Raw genomic sequence first — 18,211 nt, forward strand, 5'->3', positions numbered from 1 at the left:
ACTCTGCACCTCCTTCAGTGAGGACTCACCTTTCACCAGTTCAAGGGGAGTTTTGAATTGTATCTCATGGAGGTTAGGATCACTTGTGGACTGTGGTTGTTCGTCTTTGTTTTGGGATGTGGGCGATTATCGGCGTTCAACCTGGACACCAAGAATGTCATGCAGAAGAACGGGGACCCGGGCAGCTACTTCGGCTTCTCTCTCGCCATGCACTGGCAGCTTGCTCCGCAGGATAAGAAAATGTAAGATTTCAACTTCTTTACATTTTTTAGCATGTTTGGTGGCAGGTAAAGCAAGTTACGTATGTGAAATGCTAGCCTTAAACACGTCGTTAAAATAACTTTTGGAATTTAATTACAATGTCGCTTTAATGTAGACAACGGTAAAAGTATTTCAAAGCTGCTACATAAGATGTCCCCCCCCCGGCTAAACCACACTTTTCAAGTCACCCTTCAAATGTCATAAAGGGCTAAATGCTACATAAAGATTTGAGCTCAGGTAAATCGCAGGTAATCTCCTATGAGAAATGAACTTTTTCCACTACATTTAAGTAAACCACGTCTATCAGCTTCTCAACATAACTTTATACACATTTTGTACGTTTAATTAGTGGCCAACACATTGTTAATCTTTGCTGAGTCTTTCCTTCCAGGTTATGTATTTGTGAGTTTCTATTGGACCTCTACAACAGGTTTTGTCACGTAACATAACGGCGCGCGTCCACATTTCCCTACCCCTCTCCCCTCTCCCCTCTCGTGCTTTTGGGACCAAAACATCTCATTGAATCATTGTCGGCATTTTTATGGGCAGTCATTCAGAGGGATTTGTCATTTTGCACAAAGGCTAACTGCCATCAAGTGGTCACTGGTTTGAATAGCATGAATATCAGCAGACCCGAAAGCAGTGCAATCAAATTCTTTAATCTAGGAGTCTGTTTGACTATAAGGACCAGTCAGCAAGAAATACACGTTTTCTTATGTTTGTCACTAAAGTACTTTAAATTGTGTTGGTGGCAACAATCACTGGGGGAGTAATTGTTCAGACTAAAGGTAGCAAAAACCACACTATAAAGTCCTGCATTGAAAATGTATCATACGTTAAAAAAGGTAACTATAACAAATTACAACTATTAAAAGAAAATGCACTTAAAGCAGACAAATAATAACATCATCATCATTACAACTGTGGTGACCTCAAAGCATTAGTTATACAAATACAAAACGCAATTTGGATAACAAGAGTTACCTGTTGACTAATTACGAAGAAGAAGAAGAAGAAGAAGAAGAAGAAGAAGAAGAAGAAGAAGAAGAAGAAGAAGAAGAAGAAGAAGACATACTTTATTAGTTCCCTCCAGGAAAAGGCTGTGTATCAATGACTTCTGAGTAAAAAGCCGGTCAAAAGCAGCAGAAATAGTCACCCTGATTAGATTTGGATTATCACAAGATGCACTCATGGAGTTTCGGGTAGTGTAAGGTAGCCTATTTAAAACGACTGCAATCTAAATAAATAACATCTTGTGCTGTATAAGGGACAGTGGTGGAATGCTACCACTGCTACACACACACACACACACACACACACACACACACACACACACACACACACACACACACACACACACACACACACACACACACAGTGGCCGTTTTTTTCTAGTTTAAGGCTGTTTCTAAATGAAAGACACATGGTGATCAGCACAAGACCAAAGCCCCCCTGCTCCAGGTTGAAAAAAAAAATATATATATAAATAGATAATGTATATTGAGTCAGTGGTTGTGTCAACTGCTAAAGCACTGAATTAATTAACAAAAAACTAATATGCAATTTTCAATAATTCATTAATTAACTAACAGCTTTTTATTTGCAAAGATATGCTGAAATCTACTTACCTCTTTGTTGGATAGAAGTTTGAATCCTTTAAATTTTAGGACAGTAAGTTAAACAAAATGAACTATTTTAATACATAAATTGGGACTGGCAACTGCAATAGGATATTTGTTGGGCCAAACAATGCATTTACTGGAGAAACAGTGTTGAAAGGGGAGATAAAGGGGTTGCCATTGCCTGACATTTCTGTGGACATGGGAGACAAACCTGCCAGCTCTAACCACTGAGCTCTTGGGGCGACCCTGCAATATGCATTTGAACATCTGTCTGACATTTTGTGGATTTAACAATTAAATTCTAACTGATTTAGAAAGTAATTGGCAGATTTATAATAAAGAGTATATGTTATGTTTAGCTCCAATCCTCATCTTCAAGTTGTTTAAACATATTTATTTATCATGATACAAGGCAATTAGCCCTAATCTGTTGTCAAAATACAATTTTAAAACTGTAGCTTGAACCATCAACAGCATGTCTGTGTTACATTATAACACAAGTTTGAATGTCTGTGTGCATGTTGGAGCAGGAAGCCATGTTTGTTGACGGTGCTCCTACTGCTGTTGTAGAGGTGGAATGTGCTCTCACTGTGGACTGTGAATGTGTGTGCACATGTACGAGTGCCTGTTCGTTGTGTATTAATGGTGCTGATGCATGCTGTGGCTGAGCACTGAGGCGTTGCCCTGTTGTCAGTCATTTGGAAGGGTGTCAGAGAGCTCAGTGTGCTTCTTGAGGCAATAAAAGTAGAAATTCGGAGAATAGAAAAGAGTTCATGTGCTGAAGGTGATTTAGTTCACTAATCTACATTGCAACACCACGTGCGCATAGTGTTGGCGTGTGTGTGCTTGTGCCCCCCCACCCATGTGTCTTCCACTGCTGGGTGTGTACAGTGAGTCACAATCCTTTAGCAGCCATGCATGCCAACTTTATTCAGTCTTATATATTCCACTGTCTTTCTATCCCCACAGGGATGAGTTTTACATGTACCTGCAGGAGAGGGCAAGAGCTAATGGGATCATGTATATGCATGTGTGCACGTGTCAGTGTGGTTGTGTGTGTGTGTGTGTGTGTGTGTGTGTGTGTGTGTGTGTGTGTGTGTGTGTGTGTGTGTGTGTGTGTGTGTGTGTGTGTGTGTGTGTGTGTGTGTGTCTTGCATTCCATGGTGGGTCATAATTGCAAGATGGAGCTGTCTGTATAATAAAATCAAGATCAAAATGCATGAGTGGGGCAAGGAGGGAGAAGGAGACAAAGTTACGGGTAAGGGAAGTTTAAGACATTGGATCAAATGTAAGTGTATGTGTTTCTTTGTGTGATTCTGAGGATTTAACCCTGCTCTGGAGAAATGTAGATGTATCTAGAGTAAAGGATATAGGGGCACACTGTGGGAAACAAAAACATGCGGACATGTTAAATGTTAAGTAGTGATGTCACATGCTGTGTCTAGATTTTCTAAATGATAACAGCGAAGATGGAAGAGTTTAATTCAGCTTTTTTGTGAGTGTACATGGCCTGTGTACAAGTATGAAAGTCAGTCATTTCTTCCTTCCCACTCCCACCTCCCCCCAGGTTAGTTGAGGATATCCAACATCAAAGGAGGAAAGAAAGAGGTGATGCGTGAAAGAATGCTGAGAGGAACATAAATCAGTTTTACATCTGGGCACCAAATATCAGCTGCTATTCAGACTCAGTCGGATTCGATCCTGGCAGATTGATGGAGAGAGTTGGGAAACCGAAATAATATGAACCTCAAGATCTGCAACCCATTTGGAGGTCTAGTTGATAGGGTGCAACTTGCTGTCGCTAAGCAACGGGCTTAATCGACAGCCAGTTTGCTGCTGTTGAAAAAAAAGACACACCTCTCTCAATGGGATGTCTCTGGTCACTCTGCCTGTGCCACTGCCACTGCCACTGCCACTGCCACACACACACACACACACACACACACACACACACACACACACACACACACACACACACACACACACACACACACACACACACACACACACACACACACATTATGTCAGCACTTCACTCTTTAACAGCAAAACACAAAAATAATGTGTTGCAAATAAGATTATATACAGTCTATCTACCAAGACTAGTCTCCAATTCAGATTCATGAGCAAGGCATTTTATAATTTTGATCGAATGTAAGTTAAAACGCTGCCACTTCTTCATGGAATAATTTACAGTAGAACATTAAATTGTCAGAGAGAGTTAATATAGGGGAAAGTAAGAACACTTTAAAGGACTGACAATATTTGTACAGCACTCATGGGCAATGTGATAACTCTTCCATTTTTTACTTCACTAAAATCATTTGATAGTCAAAAATGATTTTAAATGTATTATTCAATACAGATTTCTGTTGTATTGCATATTACCTGGATATCAGTAATCTTGGTCTAATGCTGTTTGTGTACTATTGTTGGTTATATTCACCCAGGAAAACCGCTGAGGACTGACAGAGTATCACAATGTAATTTATGTAAAAGTAAGAACCCAGTGACTCCAATTCCAAGTTTCTGTTTTTGTCTTTGCAGAGCTTTTAGTGTTTATTCTCCTTCTTGTGTCTCTGAGAAAAATGGAAGATAAGGTGTGCCCTCATTGGGATTCACTGTTAGTCAGACATCTTTAAAGTGATTACACGTTTTAATCCGTCTCATCTTTGATAGACAAGCACTCGTTGTGAAAATTTGTTTTTCTGTTCAGTATTGTAGTGCACCTTAAGGTGGAGATTTGACCTCAGTGTCAAGTGTCATTTACTCCCTTAGTAGTTTAAAAAAAGCAGCATTGGCCACACACTCGTTTGGTTAGCGGTGCAAATTACAGTGTTCTGGTTTTTGAAACAAATCCAAACCAATCCAGTGGTTCAGATTGGATAAACAGTATGTGACTTTATTTCTGTTGCGTTAACTTGTCGTAATGCATTTTATTTAGGAGAAATAAAAACACATTTGAATCCATCTCCTAATGGCAGCATCATAAGTCTGTGGACAATTTTAACCAGTCATATTTATGTAATATAAATAGATTTATTGTCTTTGCTAATCCACATTGCGCCAGCTTAAATTCATAATCACGGTGATTTATGCTGTTACATTTTATATTTAAACATTTCCCACATGCAGACAGGTTTAGCAGTGTTGAAGAGTGGATCTACCGTGCAGACATGCTGATCACATTAGGTCTCAGCTCTTCACTCTGACTATACGTCTCTGTTGATTAGCTCCCAGATGCTGAGTGTGTCTGAGAATGCTTTGTGTAACGGCTAAAAATGGCTTTCCTAATGTCATCTGGTGAAGACAGGGTGCTGTTTAACATTAACTCTGGATGTCATCAGCCACACTGAGCTAGCCAGAGAGCATATAAGGATAGGATGTTATAATGACACTAGTGTTAACCTCTACAAAGTATCAGTTGAAAGGATGACATCCTCAACTTCTTTGATTTACTCTGTAAGAAACCCTGGGAACTGGACGCCCATCGTCAAGTCTTGGGTGTGGCATTTGCCCGTGACCTTGGTCCACAATGGCAGCCTGTGTGTGTGTGTGTGTGTGTGTGTGTGTGTGTGTGTGTGTGTGTGTGTGTGTGTGTGTGTGTGTGTGTGTGTGTGTGTAAAGAGATGGAAAGCCTGGCTCAATCAACCAAAGCAGACGTTTGAAAGGGGTCTTTGACTCAGTGGGACCGTGAGGACATGGAACATCAGTTTGGTGGCGGATGTGTGTGTTTGTGTGTGTGAATACAACTGCTGTGTGAGACAGTGGACTGGAATGTGTGATAGTATGATTTGCAAGAAGAAGAAATTCTTACTCTGAGTCCTAGATGGAAATGAGTTTCACTGCTTAAGACTTTTTCCACAGCGTGCATTTGATTAAAATGCAGCTGAGAATCAGTGGTACATATCCTCATGTCTGTACCTTGGAATATTGTGTTGGATAAAAAAAACTCCAAAACATTTCAGATTGCAGATTTCCATGTTCCACTTTAAGAATCACTTGTTTAACGGATTCCTTTTTGCTTCTGTGGCAGGCTGCTTGTTGGTGCCCCGAGAGCAAAAGCCCTGAGGGGTCAAACATCGAAAGTGACAGGAGGATTGTACAACTGTGACATGACCTCCACTTCAACGTCTTGCTCCAGAGTTCAATTTGATACCAAAGGTGAGATAATTAGTTACTTAGCTAGTGAAAAAGGCTAATTTAAAGACCCCTTTTCAATACTTGATAATCCTCTTTGTCTCTATTTCTTTCAGAGGATACAGAATCAGAGAGCAAAGAGAACCAGTGGATGGGAGTGACAGTCAGCAGTCAGGGGCCAGGTGGCAAAGTTCTGGTAAGACTGTCTGACTTTGGGAAATGTTTCACAATTTCAATTAAACACTATATTGTTTAGTTTATACATTGTCAAACAAGCCATTAAAAAGTATCAGAGCCAAAGGGGACATCTTCGCATTGCTTCTGGTTTTGTTGTTGTTAAACTGTTTAGAACATCTACTGAAGTTTCAGCCCGGCAGAATGTATAGGTCAAATATTGTGTAATATAAGTGTAATTTAGCTTTGTAGCTACTTAAAGTGAAATTTAACAGGGATTGGTGAACCAGTATTGCATCCACCTCTCAAGAATCATTTCAACACTAGCCTTTTTCTTCCTATGATCAACATTACTTCAGTACTACCATGTGTTTTTGTTTTCCTGTTAGACCTGTGCCCATCGCTACCAGCAGCGGTCCCATGTAGGTAAACCATTGGAGTCTCGTGACATAATTGGTCGCTGCTACGTGCTGAGTCAGTCCTTGACTATCAATCCCAGCACGGAAGAAGAGGGAGAAAGATGGCATTTCTGTGGAGGCCGATCCAAAGGCCACGAGATGTTCGGCTCCTGTCAGCAGGGCCTCTCTGCCACATTCGACAAGGACTACCATTACCTCATCTTTGGGGCTCCTGGAGCATACAACTGGAAAGGTAGTCTAGTGTGTGTAGTGTGTACTTTGTATATCTAAATTTGACTGCACATAATGATCACTTCCAAGACATGCTTTTATTTTCAGTCACGTGCTCCACATTCCTGCTAAAACGGATTACTTGTGCTATACTTCTACTCCATAGAACGTCACGTTCGGCATTGCCCTTCCTTGATGTTTAAACATAAACACATCATGCTAAATGTCTCATCATTTTTGTGCAAAGGATCACATCAAAGGAGAACAAACTGTACCCAGGGTCATCTTTCAGCCCACTACACAGTGTGCACATAACGCACTACCAATAAATTTCAAACTTGGCAGAAACCAAATAAAAGCCACCAAAACTGTCCTGGGTAATCTTTAAATTGTGCAAACAATCACTAACTCTGGTTTTGGTCAAAACAATTGTAATTCCTTCAGACTGATGTTCAAATATACTTGCTATACTGTATACAACTAATGTAATTCGTCAGTGGCAGACCATAAAACGAGCAAAAATCAAATGACGAAATATACAGACAGAGACTCCTTCCATATTAGTTATCGGTGAATTTCGATAACTTTCCATAATTAACCTGTACTCCTCTTCTCCCCCCTCAGGTGTGGTACGCTTGGAACAAAAGAATGAAACACTTGTGCTCCAGGGAATCTATAGTGATGGTCCTTTTGAAACGGGAGGCGAGTCCAAAAGGAACCCTGAATTGATCCCCGCTCCTCCCAACAGCTACTTGGGTAAATCACTGCTCGCTTTCTTCATCCATTAATTTTTTCGCCATTGTCATGTACACAACTACCTCTGACTATGTAAGCAAGCGTTTCTTTGTCTCCTTCTCCCAGGCTTCTCTCTGGACTCAGGGCAGAGTCTGATTAAGAAGGGTACTTTGACGGTGGTGGCGGGAGCTCCAAGAGCGTACCACAGTGGAGCGGTGGTGCTGCTGAAGAAAGAAGGGCAAAACAGCATGTCAGGAGAGCACACCCTGGAAGGGGAAGGGCTGGCCTCGTCTTTCGGCTACGATTTGACTGTGCTGGATCTCAATAACGATGGGTGAGTAACGCAGGGTGATTCGCACAACATGTAACTTCCATTATTGCTGCTCCAGTATACTCACAAACAGGTGTTGTTTGTTAGTTGGCAGGACATAGTGGTGGGAGCACCACAGTACTTTGAGAAAGACAGAGAAATCGGAGGAGCCGTCTACGTCTACATCAACAAAGGGGGAAAGTGGAACAAAGTCACGCCAACCAGAATAGACGGACCAAAGGACTCCATGTTCGGCTTGGCTGTGGAAAACCTGGGAGACATCAATCAAGATGGTTACCATGGTGAGGTTGCTATTTGTGTTAGCGTGTCATTGTTCATGTGCTTTGTTACGTTATTTACTTTACTTTTGTTGTGGGCCAACATAATAATTACAAAAAAGCACAATAGAAAGAACACATTAGAGTAAGGTACATTTTGTAAAATAAGTTAGCTGAAATAGAAAAATAATATTGTGCATGATAGTGGCAGTAATGTTGGGGGTTATATTGAAGAAGAATGAAATATGTGTACCTCTATAACTTAACTGTAAGTCACTGTTATCATTCTTGCTGTCAGATTTTGCAGTGGGAGCTCCTAATCAGGGTGCAGGACATGTCTACATCTTCAACGGAGGACCCTCAGGTCTCCACTCCAAAGAAGCTTCACAGGTATGTAGCCTATTAAACTGGACATCAAGATGAAGAACACTGGAGAAGACAGCATACACAACACACAGGACTAATCACAGACAAGAGCACCTGGAAAGGGCAGGTGAAAACACAAGGGCAGCAGGTGTGTTAACATGCTTATATTTACATACAGTTTTAATTATGTTCACGTAACTATATATAAATGCCTGTATAAGTGTTGACATAGTTTAAGGAAGTAGGGTATTTTGCACACGGCTAAAGTCTTAGGACAGGCAGGCAAATCTACAGGTAAATACAAAAACTGGTACAATCTACTTCACATTGAGCCCACCACTGATGCCGGCACTACAGAGTCAACTAACATGTCAAACATAGATAATCTTCATATAGAAACTACTGTTACTGAGACTAATGGCACAAATGTGTGTGAGGATGTATTTGTAACAAAATATATGTCATTTGACTCAGCAAAACAAGAAGAGATAAAGAACTGGAGTGATAACAACGTTTATGAAGAAGTTAGGGATGAGGGACAAACGTGCATTTCTACCAGATGGGTGTGTATACTCAAAGATACACACGCTGGATTAGTGCCAAAAGCACGGCTTGTGGCTAGAGGTTTTGAGGAGTTCACTCCCGAGGGTGACTGAAGGAACAATATGGAAGCTCAAAAAGTGTGTCTATGGTCTGGCAGATGCTTCACTATACTGGTACAACAGAGTCTATGAAATAATGCTTACAGCAAGAGGAAAAATGTCCCAAGTTGATCCAGCTGTTTTCTATTGGCTAGATCAAGACTGTACTGTAACTGTGGTACTTGCCTGCCATGTGGATGACTTTATATGGGGTGGCACTCAAAGTTTCTCAAGAACAGTAATACCCCATCTCAGATCAGTGTTCAAAGTGGGATGGGAGGAGCATGACAACTTCTGTTATGTGTGAATAGACTTTGTGACTGTTGACAGGAAAGTGCAAGTCCAGCAGGAAAACTACATTCAGCATATGCAGCCCATACATATGGATCCTGCACGAGCTGTGGAACAAGACTCACCTCTCTATGAGGAGGAAAAGGATCACCTCAGGTCTAAGATAGGGCAAATTCTCTGGGTTGCAAGACAGAGCAAACCGGATGTCATGTTTGATGTTAGCAACTTGGCATCAAGCATAAAAAATGCGACTGTGCAGACTGTTCACGAAGCAAATAATGTGCAAACTTAAGTCGAAGAAAGTAGCTCTGATTTCCAATACTTAGGCAGAAACAATGCTCTGAGGTTGACTCAGTTCAGCGATGCTTGCTTTGGAAATCTTTCAGATGGAGCTACTCAGGGAGGACACCTAATTGTTCTTGTGGGAGAAAATGGAAAGTTCTCCCCCCTTTCTTGGCAGTCAAAGAGAGTCAAGAGAATCGTACGGAGCACACTTGCTGGTGAAACATTGGCAATGTCTGATGGAATTGATAATACTATCTTTCTGGCTACACTCTTCTCTGAGCTAACAACTGGTGATGCTGAACATACTACACCAATAACCTGTGTTACAGACAACCATTCACTGTTTGATGCACTCAAGTCCACAAAGTCAGTCACTGAGAAAGGACTTTGTCTGGAAGTAAGCAGCATCAAAGAACTTATTCAAACAAAAAAGGTGGAGTGAGTCCTGTGGTCCAGCACAAAAGAACAACTTGCGGACTGCCTTACTAAAAAAGGGGGCATCAGCTCTCCAGTTACTCAAGGCACTTGGTGAAGGACAATGGAAACTTGCTTAAGACCAAAGATATGCATTTGTGTCACATAAAAAGAAACGGACTCAATAATAGAAGCCTGTAAAAACATGCAATGTTATTGTTTTTGTTGTATTGATGTTCAATGTTTTCTGTTTGAGTCTCAAGTCTCAATGCGTGAACTCAGTACTGGAACTGGAACTCAGTATGTTCACGTAACTACATACATGCCTGTATCAGAGTTGACATAGTAGAAGGAAGTATGGGCTCTTATTGTGAAATAAACAGGAAGTTAGTTGTTGTTTGTTTCGCTTGGAGCGTGGAGTGAACTATGGCTAGCGTCAATAAAGGAGTTGTTGTTTAACTACAAAAGTTGTCTTCTTGTCGAGTAACAGGTGAACACAATCAGACACAGGCGGCCAAAAACAGGAAGGAAAACGAGACGCTAAAAACAGTAGCCGATGCCAAAATATAAGATTAAAAACAGTACGGGACTCTGAAATGTTGGGGCATCTCGCCCGGGCGGCGCGGTTATGTTGTATGGCAAAGAAATGTTACAAATGGGATGTTAATGTCTTTATTTGCTGATTATGTGTTGTTGTATTGCTTGGGCGGTGGCGATTAAAACACCATAATTCACAAAGCTGTCTTATTTTAATGTAGGTATATATACCTTCATCTTCAAGCTGGGACAGGATAGGTCTACTTGAGTCTATGTGCGTGTGGAAACTTCAAATCATAGTGGGCATTAGGCTACACAGGATGCACACATCGCCATTTCATAAATCTGCATTGGATAAAGCTAAATCTCCGTTTAGCATGCTAATCACGAGCAACATAAATGCACTTAAACTGTAGACACACACTAACGAACTCGAACTTTGGCTACTTTTACAACTTTTTGTGTTGGCATGTCAATATCCAGTCCAAAACAAACATTGGCATAATGATTGATGCTGGATTTGAACCATAGATCTTTCGTTGTAATCCCGCTCCTCTAACTGCTAGTGTGCTACGACACTTCTCATGAATGATGAAATTGAAATAATTTACAACACTTAGCCTCGGTTGCTGGGTAACGATAAACTAACTCAAAGATCGTAATTCTTAATTTCGCTTACAAACTGACGGTTTTATGCGTTCCCTAAACAAAGATTATGGAAATTAAATACCACTTACCCATCAAAAAGCTTGTTGTAAAGAGCATAAGTTGTTAGATCTAAGACCTAGGTTCGCTACCTCTGTGCCTGCCTGTGCGCGCTATGGTGCCCGCCGACCCTCGCCAACAAGAACCCTCATATGAGATGTGACGCAGTACGTAACCCCGCCCCCGTGGCCACTATATCTATCGAAAACACACACTATAGCCTACCTAGAACAAACATAATGTGGGACTACTATTCCTTATTTCATGGGCTATTTTGGATTCATGGGGGGCAACACACCAAAAGCATGCATTTGAATACTTACTAGGACATTGAGGTATATCTTGTAGCGATGTTTGTGAAGATGATGAAGAAGTCTCCGGAGACACCAGCTTGTATATAATACGGTTTATTACAACAGCATAGTATCATACACCAACACGGGCCATACGAGGTTCCCAGAGCCAATTGTGGAAGTCCCCCAGAAATATCTTTGTGCATGCCATTTGTAGAAGAACATGTGTGTGCGCATCCAAAGTGTGTGCTTTGTATATCCCCAAATTTAATACACCACAACATCTTTTACCATGTTTGAAACATTTGGGTCGGCCTTAAAACATGCTGTAAAGTAAGTGTCTGTTCTCTTCCTCTAGAATCTGTTTCCCTCGTCTCCAGATGTGAAGATGTTCGGCTACTCTTTGGCAGGCAACATGGACCTGGATAGGAATGCCTACCCTGACCTGGCCGTCGGGTCCCTCTCTGACTCAGTCTTTGTCTACAGGTGAGTGAACTGAAACATTTTCGTCACTGTTTATCTTTTATCACGGTTACAGAGTTGCTCACTTGAGTTCTGTCCTGCCCAGAGCCCGTCCTGTTATAATCATCAAAAAGGAAGTTAAGTTCACACCAGAAAAAATCGACCTCAACAACAAGAACTGTGCCCCCAACGTCTGGTACGTGTGTGTGCAACAGGTGTTACTGGACATTCATAAATCTGAGGGAAAGCTGCGCTAGTACTTTGTCTCATTGTGGTTTTATTGTGTCCACTGTGTTTTCAGCATTGAGGTTGAGGCATGCTTCACCTACAATGCCCAGCCCAAGAGCTACTCTCCCAGACTGAGTAAGTAGAGCCTATTAAAGTCCAATTATGTCAGATTGTGTTGCTTTTTGTTCTTATTATCATAGAAGAAAGAGCAAGAAACAATACTTAATCATTTTCTTGTCATTCTTTATCCACCTCTCCTTCACGTCCCTGTCTCCGTCGAATCTAGCGGTGGCATACTCCCTCGAGGCAGACATTGACCACAGGAAGAAACGTTTGAACGCCAGGGCGATCTTCCCAGATTCCCCTGATAATAAATACGAGTCAAAAGGGATGATCACCTTTGACACCAAAGACAAGAAACATTGCATCATGCGCAAGCTTATGATTGAGGTTGCGACTTTCTCTGGACATTTTTTTCACCTTCTCTCTCAAAATGCACTGTGGTCGGGGAGTAATTTTGTGTCATTCTGCAGGACAATATTAAAGACAAGCTGCACGGAATCCCCATCATTGTGTCCGTGGACATCCAGGATGAAAACCGTAAACGCAGACAGAGCTCCGCGGCTCAACCGGCACCTGTCCTGGACACCAAAGAGCCATCGTTCATTCGATCTGAGGTGGGTATGTATGGAAGATTTCATAGCCGTGCAGCAGATTTGATGCTCCTGATGTATCTATGTAACCGTTTTTCTTTTATTCGTGTTTTAGCTGCATTTCGTGAAGGAAGGATGTGGCACTGACAATATCTGCCAGAGCAAGCTGCAGTTGAAATATCGCTACGGCTACGGGGTCACCGACAACGAAAAGTTCACTCCGTTAGAGCTGTAAGAGGATACACACATGCTTTGTTTCGCAAGAGCACCATATTAATTTTCTCCATGGTCTCATAACCACTCCCACTGCTATTTATTTATTTTTTACTTTATTTTTTGCCCTCGTTGTTTGTTTGTTTTTTGTCTGTCCTTACAACATGTAAAGCTGCCTTCGGTCCATTGAAAGGCGCTATAAAAATGTAATCTATTATTATTATTATAACTTTGATCTGATCAAAGGGAGGGCGGCGTGCCGGTGATCTTGCTCAGCGACCAGAAGAACATCGCCTTGGAGGTTACAGTCAGCAATCACAATGGAGACGATGCACATGAAGCCTCTGTGCTCGCCAAGATCCCACACTCCCTTACCTACTCTACTTACCGCCCATCTGAAAATGTGAGCGTCTTCTTTAAAGTCCATCTCTCCTAACATACACTCAATTATATGTGGTTCTGATTGGTTCTTGTGATTGATTTCAGGGGCTGCAGGTAAGCTGTATAACCAGTGATGACGGTTCTAAGGCTGACTGTAACATTGGAAACCCCTTCAAAAGAGACTCAGAGGTGAGAGACAATCTGTTTTTTGGACAATCCTCTGTACAAGTGGAACTGTAAGTACTGAAATATTCAGTTTATGCTTTTAGGTGATCTTCTACATTATCCTGGGGACATCGACCATTTCTTCGAACACTACCGAGCTTGAGATTGATCTTCAGCTAAACACGTAATAATAAGATCTTGTAATGGTATCAATAAATGAATACCTAATACTATAGATGGATTATGCATTAACATTTTACTACTGCCTGTGTGTAATCTCTGATCCGACAGGACAAGCAACCAGGATAAATTTGTCACTGTCAAAGCAAAGGCAAAGGTGACTATCATGTTGCAGCTGTCTATATCAGGGTAAGAAACACACACCTACAGCTCAAATCCAAAAACACAAAAGGAAATAGAGGTTGATGCTACTAACTGTGTCCCAATTTGTTTCCAGACAAGCCCAGCCTTCTCAGGTGTACTTCTCAGGAAAGCCCAAGAGGGTTACGGACATTAAGACTGAAAGCGAAATGGGCAGTGCCATCACACATCGGTTCAGCGTGAGTACAGGACAGCTTATAGATCAGGGTCAATTTTCTTTCCAGAGTAGTTGGTTAACCCTCATTAATCGTTCCATCTCACTGTTTCCTTTCAATTGTAAAGCACATTTTAAGCAAAGTTTTAAAATGTTGAAAATAAGAAATACAAAAATTCATCCTATTTCCATCAAATGGTTCAGTGCGGATAAACTCCCCTAGTTCTGGCAATGTTTCATACTGTCTGTAGACAAAGCCCTCTTGTTCTTTTTGTGCATTAACATTATCACTGCTACTGGCATGTCTAATACTCCAGCATCTTGCAAGTACATACTAAAGATCAATATTATGATCTGAAGTAGGGCACTGATCCTGTCTTGGTTACAGATAATCAATCTGGGGAAGCGCTTGACAGACTTTAGCACCGCCACCCTTGACATAGACTGGCCGAAAGAGACAACGGATGGGAGGTTGCTGCTGTACCTGATGAAGATCAGTGCTACCGGAGTGGAACAGATGGACTGCACTCCTAAAGGGGCGATCAACCATCTTGGCATGGTCAGCAAAAAGGCATCATAATAAGACGTGTTGGTCCTCAGCTGAGGCCATCTCTTCTTAAAGCAGTATAGATGTGTGCTTTCAGATTTTTACAAACAAATATGAAAGTTAGTTTAATATTTGAGTGTACCTCTTTTCCTCTGCTTTAAGGAGCCAAGTAAAACCAGGAAGAGAAGAGAAGCAGAAAACACTGGTAACGAGGGCGTTATCTCACGTTTACTTGACAAGAAGAATTCTGATACTCTGGTAACACCACTCAACCAAGTTCTATCCCTTTGTTATACTACAAGGTTTTATGTACATTGGCAAACATTAGTACAGAATCCCCATGGTACCTTTGCTCCCTTCTTTGTTGACAGTCCTGTGGTAGCGGGGCAAATTGTGTAAGGATATCGTGCCCCCTGCGAGGCATGGACAGCACTGCAGTCATCACTCTCAACTCTCGCCTCTACAACAGCACCTTCATCGAAGTAATAAAACAAACATTTTCTGTTTTTGCTAAACCTAATATTGAAAATCATTCTCACTTTCCTGACAGGCAGGAAGTGTCATTTATTATAACTTGTGATTAGTTAAGTTTAAATGTAAGTTTTTCAACAGATGTCCTTTTAAGGACATAGCTGTCATTTCCATAATTTAACATTGTCAATCACATATTGTCGGCATTACATTTAAAGGTTTATTGCAGAACATTTTTGGTGTGTATTTTAATGTTAAATGTTGTCCTACTCGCAACACTTTAACATGATCTTCTTTTTCTTCAGACATTTTCCAAACTCCATCATGTGGAAGTGATCGTTAAGGCCTCACTGAATGTCGATAGCAGCGCAAAGAACATAGTGCTGAAAGATGCTTTGTTTCAGGTATTGTTTATTGATCTGAAAATATTGTTTTGTCATTCAAATATAGAGCCAAAACAAATTAGCGAAACTATAAAACTGATGTTGTGCCTCTGTATCGCATTCCCAGCTGAGACTGACGGTGTTCCCAGAGAGGCGGGAAGCTCAGTACGGAGGCGTGCCGTGGTGGATCATCGTGCTGTCCATCCTGTTCGGGCTGCTGTTGTTGGCCCTGTTGGCTTTCCTTCTGTGGAAGGTAGGACAGTCTCACCCAGCTAACAAAGACACATACCTAATGAATTTTGAAGACTCAGCAGTCTATAAAGCACCTTTTAAATAACAACTGTATCTATAAGTATCCGTGACGGCAATAACACACGTGTTATAACAATTCTCCTTTCTTCAGTGTGGAGTGTTTGATAAAAAGAATAAAGAGGACCCAGGCGAGAAAGAAAAACTGACATCACATGCATAAAAAAAGAGAAGAGGGTAACATTACCCGGCCTGCCATGAATGAGTGACACTTTCTCTCTCACTCCCTTTTTTTCTACAAATACGCTGCTTTCTGGAAAAAGGAAATGTGACATGAATGCAGTTATTAAAGCTGACTCATTATTTCTGCAAAGCGCTAATGCCTCTAAGATTTTCACACATGATCATGTGTGGATCATTACAGTTTACGTGCATGACCAGGGGAGGTGATGGCTGATAAGCAAAGACTGAGGATTTACACCATTGGGGCTGATCTGCATCTCTTTCATTTCTCTCGTCCCACTTTCTTTTGTTTCCATCTCACATACGGCCTGAAGGTGCCTTTCTCTCTTTATTTAAAAGCCGGGGCAAACTGTTTTTCTTTAGGGAGTGCAGGTGGTTTGTCTACACTCTTAATGGATTCACTGCATCTTGGCTCTCGCACATTAAATGGAGTGATGAAAATACATGTCTGTTCAACCCTCTCTGCTTTCTCTAAATGCCTTTAAATAGCCTTTTTCCCTGAACAAAATATTGATTCTGTTTCCCTTTCTTCAGTGTGGATTTTTTAAGCGTGCCAAATATGAAGACAAGGTTCCAAGTTACAATGCAGTGCGGATTAGATGGGATGAGAGAATGCCAAACCCTGTGAGTGATAACTGGGAAAACGTGGAAAAGAAGCCCTGGATGACAACCTGGCACGACAAAGAACATTTTTCGTAACAGTGAGATCTGATTCCACACAGACTTCCTGTTTTTTTACTGATGAACTCACATTTTCACTAATTTTTCTTGCCTTGTCTTCGCACAAAGTGGATTGTAAATAACAAAGTAAATCATTTGTTTAAAAAAGAAAGAAAAGAGAAAAATATTTGTAGGGCCAAATTCTTGATCAAACTTCTGCTTCAGTGATCGAATTGATCTCAGACAAAGTCTGTATGAATCACTGGAAGGAGAGTTGCAGTGTGGGAGATCTTCCTGCACAGCTGCTGTCTGTGAGTTTGGGGGGGGGGGGACAGTGGGAGCCTTTTTTAGAGATCTTTGTACATGTTTTTAAATGTTTTGCAGAATTGTTTTCTATTTATTCTTGGTGACGAGTACTTAATGTTACGTGCCTTACAGGCCAAAGAGTCCTTTGAACATACACATTCAATCTGTGTTTTTCACCATTTAAAAATAGCATCTTCCTAAATGTCCTGATCATTAGTGCCTTGGGTTGTACATAATAGAGATTTCTACTACTACTCCTTCTGCAGAATTGATCTTTTATTCACTGGCTGTAAAATGGGAAGAGTGAAAGCGAACAAAGGAGTTTCTTGAATAAATAATTGTTATGTCAATGTGTTCTGTGTCAAATCATTGAGCTTTAAGCTAAAGGATTATTTAAAATGTTATTTATTAATACATAAAAAAGCATTTACAGCAAACACCCGAGTGCCTTAAATCAGCACATTGTTAAATATTAGAATAGAAATAAAAAAAAGAAACATTCTCACTGTAGACATATGCCAAGATATACATAGCTGCTGTTGTGGGTGTGAAGTTTGGTGCTGGTCCAACCATTATTTCTATCAATTGAAATAAGTAGTATTCTGTGTCCTAAATGACAGCTTTAAGATGTGAACAACATAGGATGTGCCGAGTAGTTCTAGGTGTTACTATCGACTAAATATAAAATTGGTTCAAGTGTATTTTCTGTGCTTGCTGGGCTGCAAACACTCACTCGTGCTGCTGGTTGTGTATCTCCGACATCACCTCCGTCTTTCCTTTTATAAGAGTGACTCAGTTCTGACGGTTTTGACACTGCGTCTGGCATCTTTCACACACTTCTCCACCATTATCTGCTCTTTGTCTTCTCCCTCCTTATCCAAAATGATGTTCTTCTCTTTTTCCTGCTTCTTCTCTCCTTTCTTCAGTTCTTTTTCTTCTCTTTTCTTGATCTCCTTCAGCTTCTTCTTGAGGGCAGATCGGTCACTGTGACTGCACACCCCCAGAGCCTGACAGAGGAGAAAGAATTAGGGCAT

The 18,211-nt window shown here is 41.0% G+C and overlaps 2 protein-coding genes across 3 annotated transcripts in view; one reads left to right on the top strand and one right to left on the bottom strand.

Moving 5' to 3' along the window:
- LOC134865859 (integrin alpha-6-like) lies at nt 1-17,527 on the top strand. Of its 2 annotated transcripts, XM_063885646.1 has the most exons (26): nt 1-242; nt 5,920-6,047; nt 6,140-6,219; nt 6,587-6,848; nt 7,451-7,582; nt 7,688-7,895; nt 7,980-8,173; nt 8,448-8,539; nt 12,040-12,167; nt 12,250-12,339; nt 12,445-12,506; nt 12,658-12,821; nt 12,905-13,048; nt 13,140-13,255; nt 13,484-13,640; nt 13,724-13,807; nt 13,888-13,967; nt 14,075-14,152; nt 14,241-14,343; nt 14,707-14,877; nt 15,028-15,123; nt 15,237-15,347; nt 15,642-15,740; nt 15,847-15,972; nt 16,123-16,205; nt 16,746-17,527. In XM_063885646.1, exons 1-25 carry the CDS (start codon nt 67-69, stop codon nt 16,189-16,191), a joined length of 3,150 nt encoding a protein of 1,049 aa, XP_063741716.1. In that variant the 5' UTR covers nt 1-66; the 3' UTR covers nt 16,192-16,205; nt 16,746-17,527. The 2 variants fall into 2 exon arrangements, with proteins under 2 accessions (XP_063741716.1, XP_063741715.1); XM_063885645.1 differs by lacking the exon at nt 16,123-16,205.
- LOC134865858 (neurabin-1-like) overlaps nt 15,844-18,211 on the bottom strand; it is a 14,061-nt gene continuing 11,693 nt past the window's right edge. The window contains 1 exon segment of the mRNA XM_063885644.1: nt 15,844-18,184. Within this exon segment, the coding sequence (XP_063741714.1) occupies nt 17,957-18,184 (228 nt within the window). The 3' untranslated portion in view covers nt 15,844-17,956.

The sequence above is a fragment of the Eleginops maclovinus genome, chromosome 6, assembly GCF_036324505.1.
Source record: "Eleginops maclovinus isolate JMC-PN-2008 ecotype Puerto Natales chromosome 6, JC_Emac_rtc_rv5, whole genome shotgun sequence".
Lineage (NCBI taxonomy): Eukaryota > Metazoa > Chordata > Actinopteri > Perciformes > Eleginopidae > Eleginops > Eleginops maclovinus.